This window comes from Erithacus rubecula (genome assembly GCF_903797595.1).
Source record: "Erithacus rubecula genome assembly, chromosome: 5".
In the NCBI taxonomy this organism is placed as follows: domain Eukaryota; kingdom Metazoa; phylum Chordata; class Aves; order Passeriformes; family Muscicapidae; genus Erithacus; species Erithacus rubecula.
In genome coordinates, this window is record NC_136687.1 from 44,873,939 (window position 1) to 44,892,792 (window position 18,854).

The window sequence follows — 18,854 nt, forward strand, 5'->3', positions numbered from 1 at the left end:
GAGATTTGAGACAACTTCTTTCTCACCTGTCAGGAAGGTAATCCCCAACCTTCAGATAAATGTGGGCATGTGGTTTCCAGTATTCTCACTCCATATGTCTTCACAAACACCAAATAGATCTAAAGTAAAAGGACAGGTTTTTCCCTCCACAGATCAAAAGGTTAAAGTGATGGACCTCGCCCAGGATGATCCAGACTTTCTTCCAAATCATGCCTTCATTTTCACTCCCTGTAGAAGTATAGACTACCAGACACAGAAATTTTTTAGGAGAAAGGTTGAAGACACCAACCCATTCCAGCACTACTGATCTCAGCCATATCAGCAATATCTGGAACAAAAGCATTATGCCCAATTTAGGAATGGATCCTTACAGGTGAACCGCTGCGACATTTTGACCACTGAGTTATCTGAAATGAGATAGACACTTAATTGTTGTTGTTTTGTCATGACTCTCATTCCAAAAAGAAAAGGTTACCTAATGTTTTGTGTCAGCTCTCTTCCATCCAAAAAATATTTTGGAGTAAGCACTATAAAGTAAGCACTATAGCTCTAGCATCTCCTGCTCGCATGAAACCCTGTGGGTTTGAAATCTGCCTTCATGTACTCATGTTCACACTGCATTTGGGGAAATATCCATGAAAGCAGAGGGAGTGGCTCCAGCAAAACAGCAGAAAGAAAAGGTGGACATAGAAAGCCATGTTTGCACCACACCACACCACACCACACCACACCACACCACACCACACCACACCACACCACACCACACCACACCACACCACACCACACCACACCACACCTCCACCCCCAGCTAAAGGAATGCTTAGTTTTCACTCGGGAATTTTTGCTTGTAGAGCTGTTGCAATCACAAATCACACCTCTTGGCACTCTGGCCACTGTTTATACAGTAGGTCCAGCCCTTGCCTTACCCCAGAGGCAAAAGTTTCCTGTGCTGTAAAATGTAACACAGGGTTAAAACTTGAAGCGGGCAGCCCGGGTTCAGCCAAAGCCTTCTTGTTTCCATTATGAGCTTTTGGGTCTGGTGCTGGCATGGACAGGTCAGGCAGAAAGAACAGCAGCCAGATTGACAGCTGCCCAGTTGGCTCCACCACTCATTGGCTGGGAATGCATCTCTGCATCCCTCCATACCTTTGCTTTTATTGCCACATGGCTGGATAGCTTTCCAGAGCAAGGAAATAGTGAGGGGAAAAAAATAAAGCAAAAAAAAAAAGTGCTTTACCTGGGATTTTTCCATTGGAGAAGGATGTGGATGTGCAACTAATTCTTTTGAAGAAGGCAAACATTGAGCTTTTTCAAAACCACATTAAAAACACCAATACAACATTTAGCATGCAATAGGGGAAAGACTGTATGACACACTGTGGTGTTTCTTTCTGACATGAATGGGCAGAAGTTATACATAATGCAAATCCCTAAATGCTGACAGACATTTGCAAGAATGTTTACATTTATTTTTCATAGCCCAAAGAAATTGATCTCTAAGGACACCCCATGAGAGACTGCATTTGGCCCTGAAATATTGTCCTGGGAGAGTGTGTTTCTGTCTTCCATCTGACACATTTTACAGAGGGTATCAGCCTAGGGATTTGCACCTCAGCTGTGTCATGAGCAAAGAACTGCGATTGTTTCAATATGCTACGCTGGGACATTTAAACATTGATATTGTGAGGTACTACTTTACAATTCCCATTAGGTTTGTTGTAAAGCACACATTTATGAAACAAAATATTTCTGTACTCACCCATAAAACTCTGTGTTATAACAGTATTGAGCATCTGGTTTTAATCAGAAGTCAGGAAATTCACTGTTCTAGCTGGAACTCCATCCTTTCTTAAACTCATTGTGTTTAACTTCTGCAGCTTAGATGTGAACGAGTTCTTTAAAAGTCTCACTGCCCCTACTGAAAGATAAGCACAACAGGCATAAGGGTTTGGAATTAAATGACATTATCAGGGACATTTCTGCTTTCTGGGTCTTTCTGATGAAGCAGCTTGAACAGTAGTAAAGCAGGACAAAAATACCACACAGAACACCATTGCTAATAGTCTACACAATATGTAGCATTAATGTTGTGAAGAAGGCACATTTGAAATCAGCTTTCAAATCTGAGCTCTATCTGAAGATGTTTTATTACCTTTTCAGATTTTGTTTAAATAAATTTAATGCTTCCTTTCTCTAAAAGCTCCTTAGGGATTTGGTCAATAAAATACAGTTAGGATTGAGAACCAAAAAATATTTTTAATGCAAATCTATTCTAAATAATTTTTTTCATAAGTGATCAAAAATTCACAGATGGAAAGAAAATATATTAGTCCGATACACATAAATGAAGTGGTGGAAATAATGTTGGACAAAAAGTTTTGACTCCACTGTTTATTAATTTTCAATTGATCAGCTTTTTAGTGAATAAATGAATTTTCATTTATGGGGTTATTGTAAGTGTTCTACAATATATCTGGTATTCTCTCATTCATTTCAGTCCTTGTCCTTGAGTTTCTTTCTGCTCCTACAGCTAAGTCATGCTGTCAAGTTTGATCAAAAAATGGGTCCCAAACCCTTTCCAAGAAAATAAATGGAGTAATTTATATATCTAATAAATATATAATAAATGCCTAAGTATAGTTGAACCTCTAAAGGTTCCTTTCAGCTGTGGTGCTATGCATTCACATAACTCTGAAGCTTAGTCAAACTCTTGTGATCTGCAAAGTTCTGTGAGAAAAAACTATTCAGAAAAGCCTGAAGGGATAAAAAAAGAAACCAACCCTTCAAAAGCTCCCTGGACATCTCACATGCTGCAGGACTGGATTGGAAATCTTGCAGACAATTTGCCAGTTTCTCCATTTTTTTGACATTATTATAGGTGTTTATCAAGAGGAAGATGCTACCTCAAGCTCACTATCACTTCTCAATCCAGCAGCCAAGAAGATAAATCACAATTATATTTATGGCTTAGAGTTTTAAAAAAATATGCATCGTACTGATCAGAGCACCAGTAGTTGGAGCTGCTTTCATCTAACATCTGAAACACTGAAGCAATTCACTGCTGTGCCTCTTTCCCCTGATAGGACAGAAAATATTAAGTTACACATTTAAACCAACTCACAGTGTGGTAATGTAAAGAGAGAAACACACAAACATACAGAAGAGTCTCAAAACATTGTTCTAGAAACAGTAGTTTTCCAAATGGAGATAATGGGAGAGACCTGTAAAGAAGAGTTTACTTTAATTTATGTCACATGAGATATGATCTAGATTTGTCTCAGGAAAGGCTTTCTGATTAACCACTGCCTTTAACTACTTTTTCTTCATCCCCTTTGTCTCTTTGAGAGCATTTACAGAATAAATAAACTGCTATTTCATTTTTATGATGAGGAGATTCAAAACCTGCCTGCCATTGCCATTTGTTTCTGGCTCTTGTGGGCATTTGTTTGGCTTTCATGTTTTTCAAGAGGCAGACTGTGGACGCCTGTTATCTATGCACAGCATGCAGGATAAATGCAAATACTTAGTGGTGGACCAAATATGACCTTTTGACTTGCAGATGGGAAGCAGAGGAATACTACCCGAATTACTAACCCATGTAAATGTAAGGCTGAATGACCTGTAACAGAACAATAGCTGGTGGGAAAAAAGTAACAAAAACCAAACCACAAGAAAAAATACACATTAAACTGGAAAAAGGTGAAATGTGAAATCTATCCCTTTTCTATAAACACATGTGGAAAGAATAACACCTAACCTTTTTACTCTTGGCTTCCCCCCACCACCTCCTTTACATTCCAAGAGAAATCTGCCAACTTCTGGCCATATCCGTTTCTCTTCTGTTGTTTGCCAGCATTAGCACACTCTAGCACATTCCTTCCTAAGACTTCAAAAGCGAGTCTTTTGTTAGCCCCAACTGTTTAAAGGATCCACTGTCCTTCCCTTGTTCTTGGAGCAAGCTGGGTGGCTCACAGGCATGCACACACCCTGGCTGGCACTCTTGGGTTTGGCTGGGACCTTAACTGAAAAGGCTCCTGAACCAGCTTCACATGCATGCCTTGTGTTTCTGGAGACCAGGAGACCTCACACCAACACATCCAGATGCTTCTAATGCTCCCTTTTGTCCTAAAGTACACACTGAGGCAAACATACCTGTGCTCTGCTTATTGAAGCTGCTGTTGCAGGGCATCAGGACTTCTATTCTGTAAAGGATTTTTAAAATCTTAGATCTGGATCTGCTTATCATTACATATATAAAGAGAGGGTGAATTCACCTCTACACTGCGGTTTAGCACAGTGTTGTGTTGGGCTTTAAGGCTCTAAACAAAGGGCTGAGTCTTTACCAAGATTAACTAACATAACTAAAAAATAAAATATTGAATAGGTTAGGGTGCACAGTACTCCCTTTTTGCATATAATAACGTGAGAAGGTGGTAAGAGTCAAATCTGATGTAAAATGTGCCTACACAACATTGCCAAAGCTACATCCACTTCAAACCAGTTTTAATCTGTCCTTGGAGAAGAAAGAAATGTAAATCTCAATAAACTTGATTCCAGGTCCACTGATTTTAAAGTCAGCTTTGTTTATAAAAGTAACCCTTCTGTTGGAACTTTTTTTGAGGATAAAAGCCCCCAAAACTATCATACCAAGATAAATTGCAAGATAGGCAACAATTCTTGTGCCCTGCTTTCTCTCCCTCCCACCTCCCTTCTCTCCCCTCTCCTTCTTCGTCTCTTTCTCCTCCCATGTCTTTTTCTCTTCTTGTGGAGAGGAAGCTTGCAAGGGCCTGCTGAGCTGTTTGCCTGATGTCATCCCATTAGCAGTGGGATGAGGAACAGAACCAAGAGCTCCTGAGTGCTCACCAACCCCTCTCCAAGGCAGCAGTATCCTCAGCCACAGTCCTGGGTTTGCATTTTGAGGGAACATTATATGGGATGCAGAAGAAGGGTAGTGAATCACTGGCTGGATGAAGACTTCAGGTTTGCTTCATTTTTACATTCAGCCACAAGGCAAGATCCAGATCCAGTTGCCTCAGCATTTGGAAGTGTTCAGCTCTGGGGTCAAGGTTGCCTTGTATTGTGAAAGTGGTCTCAGAGTGTGTTTTGATGTACTTCCTACAATTTGTACAGATTATTAGGTATGAGAAAAGAGAAAAGAACTATTATGATTACAACATATAATAAGCAATAGGGGGTACTTTGTCGTATATCTCTGTCTGCTGATTTCTGTGTTTAGGCCAGCAAACCTCTCTTAGTGGTAAAAAAGCATTGTATAGTGATTAAAGATACTGGCAACTCCCAAAAAACAGACAGTTAACACCATGTTTAGGCTCTCATTTAAGAGATTTTGCAGAGAAGAATGTTACTTATAACTAATTGCTGTTGACCATTGGAGAAATGAGGAAAGATACTATAATCTTATGCAATCCCAGTTTTGGTCTGTTGCCTTGACCTGGATTAACCTTTTTCCTTTTATCTGTATTTTAATTCCAAACACCTCACTTAAATGCAACTGTATCCAGGTCTCTGCTAAAAGCTTTAATGAGCAACACTAAGGTCAGCAGAAATGTTTGAACTTTATTACTATTTCATACAAATGCTGTAGGGATCCTTGAATCTGCCATAGTTATTAGTTATTTTGGTCTCCAGTGAGATGTCCAGCATCTGGCTGCATTAGTTTATTGATGTCTTTTTTAGATGGTTGTCTTTCAAAAGGCAATTAAAATACACATTTCTTCTTCTTACCTTCCAGGCACACACACTGAAAAAAGGCTGCATGGAACTGGGTCTAACTTTCTTTTGTAAATAAGAAGTAAACAGCAAAATGGTCTTTATAATCTTAGCATAAATATTTTTGTTTCTTTAGTGAAGAAATTATAAATTTATACATAGCACACTTCCACTACTTTTACTACATTATGATTAACTACTGTTAATAGACTAATGAAATATCAACTGTGCATTCTCTCAATTATTTGTTACATCACAATATTATTTTGTACAATCAATATTAACAAAGATCATTTCCATTTAAGTGTACACAGTGTTTTGTAGATTGAATATAGCACATAAAATTTGCTGTCTTTAATCAATAGAGATCCCAGAGCATCTAATTATTTTATAAATTATTAACTATTCATTTTTTGCATCCTACTAATACCTAGGGAATTCATTGCTGGACCAGGACTCCAGCTGTTTTGTTTCCAGTATCTGCTCACATGAAAGTAATTCCTTTATATAGTGTTTTTCAACTTTCTTTTATAACCAATCCAAATTGGTTTGGATAAAGACCACATGGGTGAGGTCAATATTGCAACATGGGCTGAAAACTGGCTGTCAGACAGGATCCTAAAACCCACAGTGAGGATACAGTGGGGGTCAAGTTGATTGGGACAGATTGGGGGTAACACAGACAAGACTATCTGTGAACTGAAGCTCCAACCATGTATGTGGTATAAACCTGGATACTTGGAAAGATATAACAGTGTCATGCAGCAAAGTGTGTGAGCAAAAACCTAAGGCTCAGATGTTCTTAAAATTATCCTAACTTCTCACCTGGAAAACAGGCAGCTGCCAGACTACAGGGTCTTGGTCTATGAAGTGTGGATATTCCTTTGAGGCTTTGGGCTAGCTTCAGCTTGTATCTAATCCAGTGGAAGAGCCATAACCATCCTCTCCAAAGAGAAAGTGGGCAAGGAGAAGACATTTTGGTGGTAACACCTACAAGTGTTAACCTCGAGGATAAAGAGGTGATAGTGGCCACAGACCCACTACAAAAAGACTTCCACATCTTTATACATTATTATTGCAGCAGTTGCCTCAAAAGTCAGTTGGAGTTGCAGGATATTAAGGATCCCTGGGTCTGGTTAGAGGGGACTAAGGCTTTCCATGGGTCTGAACCTAGTCCACCTCGGTACTGAGGAGTGCCTGAAAGTTAATCCCATGATGAATGGTTCTCACAAAGCTAGCTGGTTCTGGTCCACATCAAAACTGGCATTAAACAGCAGTCTCAATAAAAGATCAGAGAAACATAAGCCAAATTAGGCTATCACCCTTACAGATTGTGTTTGGGGTGCATTCCTGGGCTCAGGGGGAGGCTTCTAATGCCACTAACTTCTTTCCTTTTCACATGCACAGAGATAAAGATGGCTAGTTATCAGAGAGTGAAGAAATAACACCAAGTGTGTCCTGAAGACTAATGGAACTCTGTAGGCTTCACCCTGAAATAACATGAGATAAAATTACTCTCAATATGACAAAAACATGATATGTATTGAGAAGGTATTGGCTTCCCCTAATTAATCCCATTCTGAATAATTTCCCACTATTTCCAGAGAATTTTTTGGGGGGTGGGGCGAGGGAAGTTTTTCATTCTGGAAGAGATCAGCAAGATGAAAAATTTTTGCCTGAACAAAAAAACCTCCAGAAAGTTGCAAGTGACTAAGAAAGGAAAGTAAAAGCAGTAGCTGAGTCATGCAGTTCTATGACTAGGAACCATTGCATCCTCTCTGTCCCTTATGAATGAGCATGAATCATCCCTCACTTGCTTACAATGAAAATACAGCTTTAGGGGATTGAAATGCTAATTCCAATAAAGTCAAGCCTTACTGGGCTAAACAAAGTCACTTTTTAAAATGGTCAATGGTTTTCTCACTTTGGACTTGTCAAGCTTTTCTCTTAATGTGTTTCTAAATTCCTCTTGTACAGCTTAATATAATACAGGATAATTTCATTTTAGAAGTCAGAGTACACCACTAGGATTTAAGATCAATACTAAGTTTGTTCTAAACATAGAAGTTCTAATAATTTTAAAAAGCATTTTTGATGAAGAAAGTTTATTATGAAAAAAACTGAGCAACCTTCACAATTCAACTATTTTACTTTAACTGACCTGCATGTAAAGGCTGAAAAGAACATCTTGGCAACCAGTTTGAGCACATATTCTGAAGCCATGGATAATACTTCTGAATGAATAAGTAGCAGCATTCCTAAGAGTCACTTAAAGGTGAACTAAAAGGATTATATGGATTTTATTGTGTCATGGGAAGATATAAATAAAACATAAATGAAAACTTACCATACTGAAGGTGGGATCTACGTGCGAGCTGCAGCAGATAATCCCAATTATTTCAGATGCTCTGGGTGGAGAATGAGAAACCCATGATACCTGCACGTGCTGCACCAACACATTATAGACTCTGGCTGTATAAAACCAGTGGAATTTTCAACTTACCTGACATGGGTCAATTGAAACCAGAACTGTGCACTCTTCTCTTAAAACAAGAGACACCAGAGGTTTTTTTCCCTGTTTTTTTTTTTTTAATTTATTTTACAAATCAATAACTTTATAAACATACAGATAAACCATATATATTATATTTGTATTGAAATATAATTTTAATTTTTTACACTAAAGATTATTTTGAGTTTAGAGCTGAGTTTAGGAAACATTTAAAACTCCAAACACTCTAATTACTGAAACATATCAGCTTGGTTTCCCTATCTTATTCTGTAAAGAATACTATCAAATTTAAAATTAGATCCTTGGAAGGAAAGCCAAGTAAACAAAAAAAAAAGCCCAGGATAGAATAGCAAACTAATTTTTAATGAGTCTGAAATATCTTTATTCAGGCAAGATTCAAAGTTACAAATCTTTATTTCTTTTGATTGGGGAAACTTCCAATGAAATGTTGACTGTCATTCAACACAACACTTGAATTTTAAGCACACAAACATACTTCACCAGAGAAATTTGAAGTGCATGTTTCAAAGTCTTTTTACAGGGTAGCTCTCGTGGGAAAAAATGTTTTTATGATCTGGGGTCTTTAGGCCTGGACTCTCTTCACATTAAAATACAGAAGATCAGTCACTGAAAGACCAGGGAATCCAAACTAGATGCTTTGGACAACATTAGTGATATTAAAAAATACCGAACTTAACATCAAATCTACCAAATCCTAATGATTCAACACAGTGTTACCTGCTCCTGAACACAAAACTGTGTATGCCAACACCTCTTAACAATTTTCCTCTTTGTGGAAGTACCCTTGTTACCATTCACACAAGAGAATGATTCTTCACTGATAACAGTTCCAACTATTTCCAGCTCTGGAAATGAGTATTTTACAAGTTTGCTCTGAATCCAGAATTTATGTGACTCAACAATTCAAAACCACCAGCAAAAACCACTTTATAAGTTAATTAAGTGACAACCCTCTAAAAACCACTAATTTTGTGACTCTGACAACTTGGACTCAGCATTCTTATAGTTTCACCAATCTAAAACAAAACTGCCTTCACAAAGTTACTTCAGTGTGGAACTGTTTAGAATGAGAGGTAAGAGCTTTTCAATATTCTTCCCCATATTGGCCTACAGAGATGGTAAAAACCAAAAAAATGGCAACATTCCATACCTTTCTGTCAGGACTCAGAAAGAACCCAGGAAAGCAGAATAATAAATACACAAATTAGTAACATTTCCCACTATTATCCATCTTGTTAATTACAAGAAACATTAGTGGTGGGTACTGTAGCAGATTTAAAGGTAAAAACAGCAGGCTTCAGAAACAGAGGACTGAGAGATCCCCTACAAATAATAAAATCATTATTAGTATTTTAGCTGATGTCCAGGTATCTTCCATAACATTCTGCAAGCAGCCTCAGGAAGACAAGACAAGTTGGTGAAAATCACTTAATATCACAGAATGTTCTGAGTTGGAACAGACCCACAAGGATCATCAAGTTCAACTCTTAAGTGAGACTCACACAGGGATTGAACCCACAGCCTTGGTGTTATCAGCACCACACTCTCACCAACCGAGATAATCTCACAATAAACAACTGACCTCATGTCTGCGTACAACAGAGCTTAGCAAGAGAGTAAATAACCTGATAGGTGTTAGGAATCCAGTTACAAGAAAAATTGGTTTAGTTTTCCAATTGTTCCTTCAGATTGAGCAGGCAGTACAAATCAGTTGAGTGGAAGTCAGGCCAAACTGAGGTGGTGTTTTTGTGGTTTTGTACCACTCCTCCTCTTCTCTTGGAACAGCAATTGGCTGGACTTCTATCTTCATACTGAGTCCTATATAATGGACAAGGTTTCGGTGCCAGGCACACCTCTGTAAGACAAGAATAGCTCCAGCACATGCCTCTCCACAGGGCTGAAAGCAGACACAAACCCACATCCTCAGCCCAGAAATAATCCTCTGAAGGACTAGTGTAGACTGGGAAAAAAGAATGGAGGAATCACCTTTCCCCTCAAATGCTACCCATCATTAATAACTTGTGCCTGCAAACCATCCTCCCATACGCAAAACCTGAGAAATGCATGATCCTATTTGGTGCTTGCTAGACACAAGAACATCTCAGGTGAAATCCAAGAAGTTACACTGGTCTGTCAGCAGCACTGGGGAGAGGCATATAGTGTCCAAAAAAATATTTTAATAGTAAGATCCATTTTAAACTAATTTTTCTGCGTTATTCTCTATTCCCGCTTCTCTGCAGCTGTCCTTGTGTCCCGTTTTCTAGGCAGTTTCTAGACTCTGTGTGTGTAAAGATCATCACTTGCAACAAGCTCCCTTAGAAAACACTTATCACTGATAAATCACCCACTTGATCTTCCTCTCAGTGACCTTCTAGCAGGCACTTAATGAAGTTAGCAGCAGTGATACCTATAGAGTACTCATTGCCAACACATTGCTCGCAGTAATTCTTCCAAGCAGAGATGACAGGGAAGGAGTGGCAAGGACTTGTCTGTTTTGCTCTGAATAGCAGTGGGTTTTTTCTAAAGGAGATTTTAATGGAAAAAAAAAGGAGTGTTCCTTCAGTGTATGTGAGTTCCCATCCTTTGCTGACTTCCTCCTTTCCCATTCAAACGCAGACTGCTTCTAGTCTGGCTGCATCAGCAAGCTGGCTGGGGGTAGATTGCAAGGCTCCCTTGCTGGCAGGGGATTGGGATGGATGCTCCTGGGAGCCTGGGGAGGGCCCTTGGCTGCTTCCGTGGACTGAGGTGCCTTCTTACTAACAGCACCCTCTTTTTGGTGGCCTTGTTCTTTCTCCTCTTCTGCCAAAGTCTCTGCTGCTTTGTCATATGTTACAGGCTGTTCTTCCTCTGGAGAAAACAGACATGTATTACTGAAAGCCATGTGAAAAGATTCACAATAGCTAAGCTAAAAGAAATAGAGTGGCAGCTTTGAGAGAAGAAAGCTATGAAAGAATGCACAGATTCAGGTTCAATACCAAAGCATGACAAAATAAGAAAAAAGCAGGCAAAGTCAAGAACTTGCTTCAGATTTTAAGAAATTACTTGTCCTAGATGAGATTCATGGCTTTCTCTTTTAATGCATAAAGAAAGGCATGCCAAGACTACCTGCCTGGCAAAATTAAGGTCTTTGCTTCAAAGTCAAAAGATCTTAGAATTATTCACTGCTATGGCAGAACTTCCTTTAACATGTTAAAAAAAAAAAAAAAAACCAAACAAAAAAACCAGATTATTTCCTGATCTTGTTGTCTGAGAAGGTGGAACCACTTTAGCGAAAATTTTCAGGAAAAAATTAGACACCTGTCAGGGGAAATTTCTGTTCCAATACCTGCATCTAATAAAGCTGTAAATGAAAACAGTCTCCTAATGGGAAACATCAGTCTTCCTTTGCTGGACACTAAGGTTCTACACATGTTCCCAATATTCGTGCATCTAAGTAAATGTGAGGCACATTTTCTACTGATGAATGAAGTGACTACTCAATGTATGTCTAAGGATAGGACTGGCAATTCTGAAAATCTTGCCTGGATTTTGCATCCTCAAACATTTGTATTTGCATATTTCTAAGTGGCTGAGGTAAACTGGCTTCTCTAATAACTTCTGCAATTAGGAAATATACATGGTAAATAAAACAAATGTCTAAGGGTATTAGTCTTTCTCCATCAGTTCTCACCATTTGAGCACATAAGAGATCCAGTTGTCATCTGGAAGGCAGTATTTCCTAAAATTCAAAGTGGTTCAGCTGGTCATTTGAGGGCCATGGAAGCTCTTTCTGTGCTACCTGCTGCCTTTGGACCAGTGATTGGAGGCGCACCTCCTCCATCCATCTCATCTTTGTTTAAGCACCAAACACCCCTCAAGCAGTCAAACACCTTGCTTAACTCAAAAAGCAGAACAGCAGTTGCTGCCATGGGGTGAAACCTGGACTCCTCACACCTTTCCAGTTATGTTGCCTGAACAAATAAGACTGTCTAAGTGTACAGTTCCATGGATATCCATTTCCCAACAGTATGATGGGCATAACTTCATTTGCAAAACTGTGAAGATCTGTATTAATGCAAACATCTGATATTATTCTATCACAAGAAGCCTCTGGCTTGTTCTGTGTGAAAGCACAGTTGTGGTGTAGTTTCTCATGACTAATCTGCAAAATGAAGGACTGAATGGTCTCTTCACATCAACACAAACATGGATTCTGCCAGAAATAAAATCTGGATTTCTCCGTCTCCTCTAGCAGCCACTGCTCCTGCTGGTATAAGGTGAGGAGAGATCTAATAAGAAAGGACAGCCTACTCACCAGATTCTGAAGGACAGGCAGGATGAGGATTTGCTGTCTCACACTCAATTAGATCAACTGCTTTAGTCTCCAGAGAGCTGTTACCCTCCTTAAAAACTGCAAACTGCAAATACATACAATATGCATAAAATATGCAGAGCCCAAATTAATAAAAAATGAATTGGTTTTCTGAAACCCAAGGGGCAAACTAAAAGGGCCACACACACCAGCCACAGAACAGGGAAAAATCTCATCCTAGTTTCTGGGGTGACCCTTCCCCTGCAGGTAATTAAACATTTGAGTCGCTGACAGCCCCAGTCATTCTTTGGAAAGCGCGCAGTTTCTGTCTAGTTAAGAACTAGCGACTCTCTTGCCTTGCAAAACAACATTTCCAATGGGAAGGACAAAAGTTAATGAAAATCAACCCTCTCCATAGTACTGAGGGCCATTTTTAAAGATATCTGCAGGAATTCAGAGAGCAGAAAACTGTGTCAAACACAGGGAAGGAAGCAAGCCTCCCTGCCTGGCTCTCAGCATCTCCTGCAGGATGCAGTTCCATCATGCCACAGTGACAGTGGAAGTCAGAAAATGAGACCCTCTGGGGGAACATGCTGAAAGGACCAGAGGGAAAACAATAAAAAACATAGGGGTAGAGGAAAGAAATGTGAAGCACTGTGATGAAATTGTAGAGGGAAAGATGAAAAAAAAGTAAAGAGGGGAGGTTTAAAGAGCAGAGGCAGGGAAGAAGAGAAAACATCTGTAAATAAGGTATTCCAACAAAAGGACTGACAGATTCAGCGGCCCAGGTGGATAACTGGTGGATTTATGTGGATAGAATACACGTGTAGCAGGTGCACCTATTTAGGCACCAGTTCATTTATGCAAAATCTGTACTCTTAGAGCAGCTAACCCACATGTGACCCACCCCCGGCAGAGATTCAGCTACACACAGTTCTGCAAAATATATTTGACTGCGCAAAGCAAAACACTTGGTGGAGGAAAAGTCTCAGAATACCATCAAAACCCAGGCACATGCAGTTTTCCAAGGCTTACATATCAGTAGGACTGGCTTATGGAGCTCTAATATGAATGTCAAAAAATATGTAGGCATACCCTCAGCAAAATGTACCCTCAGCTAATTGCACCCTCACCTGGCAGAAAAGAAGTAAGGGGAAAAGTGAATAATGCTTGGACAATTTGTAGGCATAGTCTCGATATCATGATACCTAACTTTTGATAGCACAAAATCTTGTTTTCCTCTGGATCAACTTAGGCAAGAACAAGCAAATCTTTGCACTCTCTCTCATCAGCCTCAAAATGAGCAGTGGCAGTGAAGACTACCAAATGAGTGAAATTCATGAGCTCCTTACAGTTACTGCATGCACAAGATACAGTCCCAATATGAAGTCTTTTGTTCAGATCATTAATGTTGTCTAGATTAGTAGTATCCAAAAACCTATAAAGTTGAGCAGCTGTAGTTTTCTGTCCCTGATGTAGTATAGCTTTTTTTTTTTTGACATAAAACTCTCCAATAACCTATTTGAAGTGAATGGTACAAATGGACACATTCCCACAGCTTTTTGGCAACTCTTGATGTTCTAACCTGAGTGCATACATGCATGAAACCCTGGTGAATTTAACAATCAATGGCTTCATCAGCACAGAGAAAATCACATGCATGAAACCACAGCAACCCTTACTGAGAGTGCACCAGTGATTAGCAAAGGGTCAGTGATTTCCTCTTCCACTGTGCAACAAGCCATTGCAATAAATTACTCTATTAATGTATTCAATGTCTCCTGGTACATAGTGAAATGTAACACAGATGTATAAAAGATGTAAAAGCTTGATTTGTTTTTGTTGATTCAGTCCATTGCTTAGCTGTTTAATTACCTTACATTCAGCAAAAATGTCACCGGTGACCAGCATTAACTGCAGGGTCAGCAGAATGTGGGGATAGAGCTGTTGGGCTGCATGGCTCTAGAGCACTGATCCCAGGCAGTGAACTGTTCTCAGTCCCAACAAATGTTTCTGCTTTTCTCAAACTCAGGTATTTTGTAAACTGTGGATTTTATTTCTGGTGTGAACAGATTATGACTGTCCAATGTCTGATGGAAAGGTGCTGATAATAAAATGTGCATAAGAGTATTCAGTTGACCAGCTAAGGAACAATATGCCATCCCCAGGGTCAAGTTGATTCAGTACTAGCCATGTTTGAGTGAGTGACTACCCACTCACAAATCCTGCCAGACACTCTCACTAAACCATTTGCAAGGCCATTCCAAGAGTCTCAGACTGAGCACAGAAGTAGCCACAGATGCCAATTATGCCACTTGACAACTTCAAGGTCCAACTGCAATCACCAGCAGTGTAATATTATTCTAATGCTAGGCAGAATCAGGTCCATAAAACAGATTTTGTAGGGCTAAATACAGCTCCAAATATGACAACAGTTACAGGCCTCTACAACCAGACCATGTCAGCATTCTTACCTACACCAGTGTACAGCTGGAACTTTATACATCCTATCAAGCTCCCTGATAAAATCCTGGTTGTTTTTCTTTACAAGGCAGCAGCTTCTAATACAAGACATTTAATTTCATCAAGCCTCAAAATAGAGTTCAACATCTCATGTAGCACACACAATACTTGGCTTCCAAGAAGGTTTTTTTACAGAGGGCATACTTTCCTGTGAAAATAACTGTGTGATATGCCATGTCATCACATTGCCATTTCCTCAATTTAGAACACAGTTCCCCAACTGTTGTGTTCAAAGCTAACAATAACACTGGCTAATGGTTGCAATACATCCAGGCAGCTGTGAACTTTGAGGGATAACAATGAGGTAAGATGAACTAGGGTTCACAGCAAAGCACTTGGTGACTCTAGCACTGATTTAATGTATTTAAGATGTGAATTATTTGATGGATAATCTCAAGTGGATCCCTAACACCCTTTGATCCTTGCTGATTCCCTCTCCATTCCACATTAATATAGTTACCAGAGCCTTGTTGCCAGTAGGTGTTACGCTCTCGTTGTCGGTGCTGCTGGCGGCTCTTATCGCTTCTGCACAAAGATTCTTCTTGTACAGATTCTGACTTCTGCAACAGAACAAAGGCTGAAGCAAGTTATTTCTCTTTGAGAGAAACAGATGCTGCTTTTTTCACATTATTCTATCAGTATTCACAGAAGTACATATATTTTGTTTTCTCTCACTAGTTTGTGTATTGCTATCCATTATCACACAGTGGCTAAAACAAATAGCTTGTCAGGAAAAGAAGTCAGTAAGAAGTGTAGAAATCCTTGTTCTAATGTGACATCTGTAATGGGTCATTCATCAGAATGAACAATAGGCCTCATAATTTTAACTAGACCCTTTCATTTTCTTACATTATTCTATTTATAACATGTTTATCTTATAAAAATTTGTTTCAGCCAATGCAATGAAGAGTGTTTGTGGGTGAAGTTCAGAAATAAAAGTCTGACTGTATTTCTGTACACTATTGGTAGCTACAATAACGAAAGTCACTTTTGTATTCATCTGCATCATTTATGCAGTGCAGTAGTTTCAGAAGTTACTATGAAATAAAAAAACTAAAAGTTTCAGACAACTTGAAAATAAGATGCTCAAGGAAAAATTCATGACCCACAGAACTGGCTTTAGGAGGAAAAGCTAGGAGTACAATCTGGAGCTGGAAAAGGCATGAATAATCATCTCTAAGAGATCCATAAATTCAAAGACTGTTATTTTTGCAGTAAAACAGCAGTCATTTATAAGGCAGTATTAAAAGCCCATATAGGCCCAAACAAAAAAATTTATTTTCCTTCTCTTGAGACCCAAATAACTACATCTTTATGTACTTTGCATACACATTTTTGCCTTTCTAAGCATCTGCTAATAAAATTAACATTATAGTCTTCAAATTCCAGGAGTCTGAGGCTATAAGACCTTTTTGCTTTATCTATTTTAAATAAAATTTAGCAGATATTTACCAAAGAAAATAGGAATTTTCATTTATTTAGGAACTGTACTATTATTTCTACATAGCTTTTATATACCAAGGGGGAAAGGTCACATAGCCTAATTATCTCATATTGCTCCATTCATGAAAATACAATGTAAATAAATTGTGCTTTGTGTGGCCTTGGCCATCTGAGGTGGAGGAATTGTCAGTGCTGAGTCTATTCAGGTTTAGTTTTATTTATGGAAAAGAATTGTTTCCTTGTTTCCCAAGGAAGAATAGAAGCTTGGCATAGTGTACAGTCAGACTGCATAAACGTAACATTAAGAATAACATGGTGCTCCTCAGCAGACAACAACCATTGAGCAAAAACCCAGCACAATACTTCAGCACCCTTGGCCCTCAGTCTCCACACTTTCAAACTGGCAGGTGTAGACCTCCAGCTTCATTTCCTTCAATTAAAAGGAGATAGGCATCTCCATTTTGCAGGGGAAGGAACAGGACTACTAGAGACTTAATTGGTACATTTTGAAATAGAGTAGATTATCTGAAAAAGTGGTATAGCAATTTCAACCCAAATACTGGCTCCCAGACTCCAGTTAAATAGGGATTTTAGATCAGTGGTTTAATTTTGATCTAGTTATACTAGTAATTGCTGCAGTTCAAATTCATTCAAGTGTGTAATTGAAAACCTGTTGTTGTGGTAAATAGCTATATTGATCAAAAGCATTTGGCAAGAAAGAAACATAAATCTGAGAGTAATTACACAAGAGAGAGGAAGGGAAGAAATTTAATACCTTCACACCTTTAAACAAATCATATTCTGTCTATATTTCATAAGAGGACATATGAAATATATGAGAAATACATGAATTTCACAATTTTTCTGTTCTTTATATATCCACTGATCCTAATCTGAACCCTGGGTTATGAGAAGAAAACAGCCTGCATTTAACTTTAATTCTGGACCCCTATCACTAATTAATAGAAAATAAGAAATGTTGCAGCTTCCCTGCTTTTATAGACTAAATATGCCAAGAACCAGTAAATAAGAATGAAAAATATTAACTTGATATTTAGCTTATTTGTAGCTTAACTTTGTATGTCTTTATGAGTCTAATTTTAAAATTGGCCTAAACCACAAACAAAAACCCTGTGTTTAAATCAGCTTCTGAGAACAGCTGTCTGTCAAGGTCATGGCCAAAAGACTCTAGCTTAAATGCTTAATACTTTCCAGTCTAAGGGACACCGGTGACATTTAATTTCACGTCAGACTGGGTTCTTAAATGGCGACCATTGGAATTCTTTTTGAAACAAGAAGAATCTCAAATCTGCACAATTCATTACAGCCATGGGAAATGCCAGAGAGTACTTTTACAACAGATGTTCTTAGACTCACTTCCCTGGTTTTACTTTCTCTGCTACCAGGAAAACTGTTTCCATGTTCACTGCTGGAAGTATCACTCTGTAAGTTTGTCTTGGGAAGGTTAGTAGGGTGCTTTTCTCAACAGCAAAGAAATTTTCCGGTGGAATTCTACAGAATGGGAAACAAAAGCCAACTCATTGAATAGGTGGCAGAGAAGAGCCAACCTATACCATGGCAGTTTCAGATGCCTGGAGTAGTGAGGGAAAGCCCAGGAAGAAGCAAATTACATGCTCCTGAGCTCTGTTCTTCCCTCCAGACGTGTTTGCTCACTAACACCAACGTGAGTCCTGCAGGCAAGGGACATGCCAGAACGTCCTGTATTATTCACAGACCCAGGAAAAGCAGGAGACTAGGAATTCCCATCAGCTGAGGAGCAGCTCCCGCTCTCAGCCCCAAGCACTGAGTGGAAGCAGCAGCAGCACACACACACAGACACACACAGATAGACATAGGCACACACACACACGACAGACGGCACAGACAGACACACAGACACACAGACAGACACACGCACAGACACACGCACACAGAGACACACAGACACACGGCGGTACCTGCGGCAGTGGACAGCCAGCACACAGACACACAGACAGACAGACAGACAGACAGGCAGCAGTACCTGCGGCAGTGGGCAGCCAGCGCGCCCAGCAGCAGCGCCAGCAGCGCCAGCCCGGCGGCGCAGGCGGTGATGGCGATGCTCCGCACCTTGGCCCGCCCGGAGCGCTGCTGCTCCCACCACTCCAGGTCGCTGAACTGGCAGCGCTCCCCCACGTATCCCGTCACACAGCTGCCAAGGAAAGAGGGCACACGCTGCGGGGCTGGCACACAGCCCCACACCGCCACTGCAGCCACCGTGCGCACGGATTCACCACTGATCACCATCTGCTTGAGTTCAGCAGTGGAGAGGACAAAGTTGTTTAAAAGGAATGC

At 39.6% G+C, this 18,854-nt stretch overlaps 1 protein-coding gene across 5 annotated transcripts in view; it reads right to left on the reverse strand.

Moving 5' to 3' along the window:
• Positions 1-8,326: 8,326 nt before the first annotated feature.
• EGF (epidermal growth factor) overlaps positions 8,327-18,854 on the reverse strand; it is a 57,613-nt gene continuing 47,085 nt past the window's right edge. The window contains exons 22-25 of one of the 5 annotated variants that reach the window (XM_079306465.1): positions 18,544-18,711; positions 15,538-15,637; positions 12,558-12,660; positions 8,327-11,110 (exon numbers count right to left, since the gene is read on the reverse strand). In XM_079306465.1, the coding sequence (XP_079162591.1) occupies positions 10,887-11,110; positions 12,558-12,660; positions 15,538-15,637; positions 18,544-18,711 (595 nt within the window). In that variant the 3' untranslated portion in view covers positions 8,327-10,886. The remainder of the gene's footprint in view (positions 11,111-12,557; positions 12,661-15,537; positions 15,638-18,543; positions 18,712-18,854) is intronic. The other 4 variants (XM_079306467.1, XM_079306466.1, XM_079306469.1 and 1 more) reach the window with 4 other exon arrangements.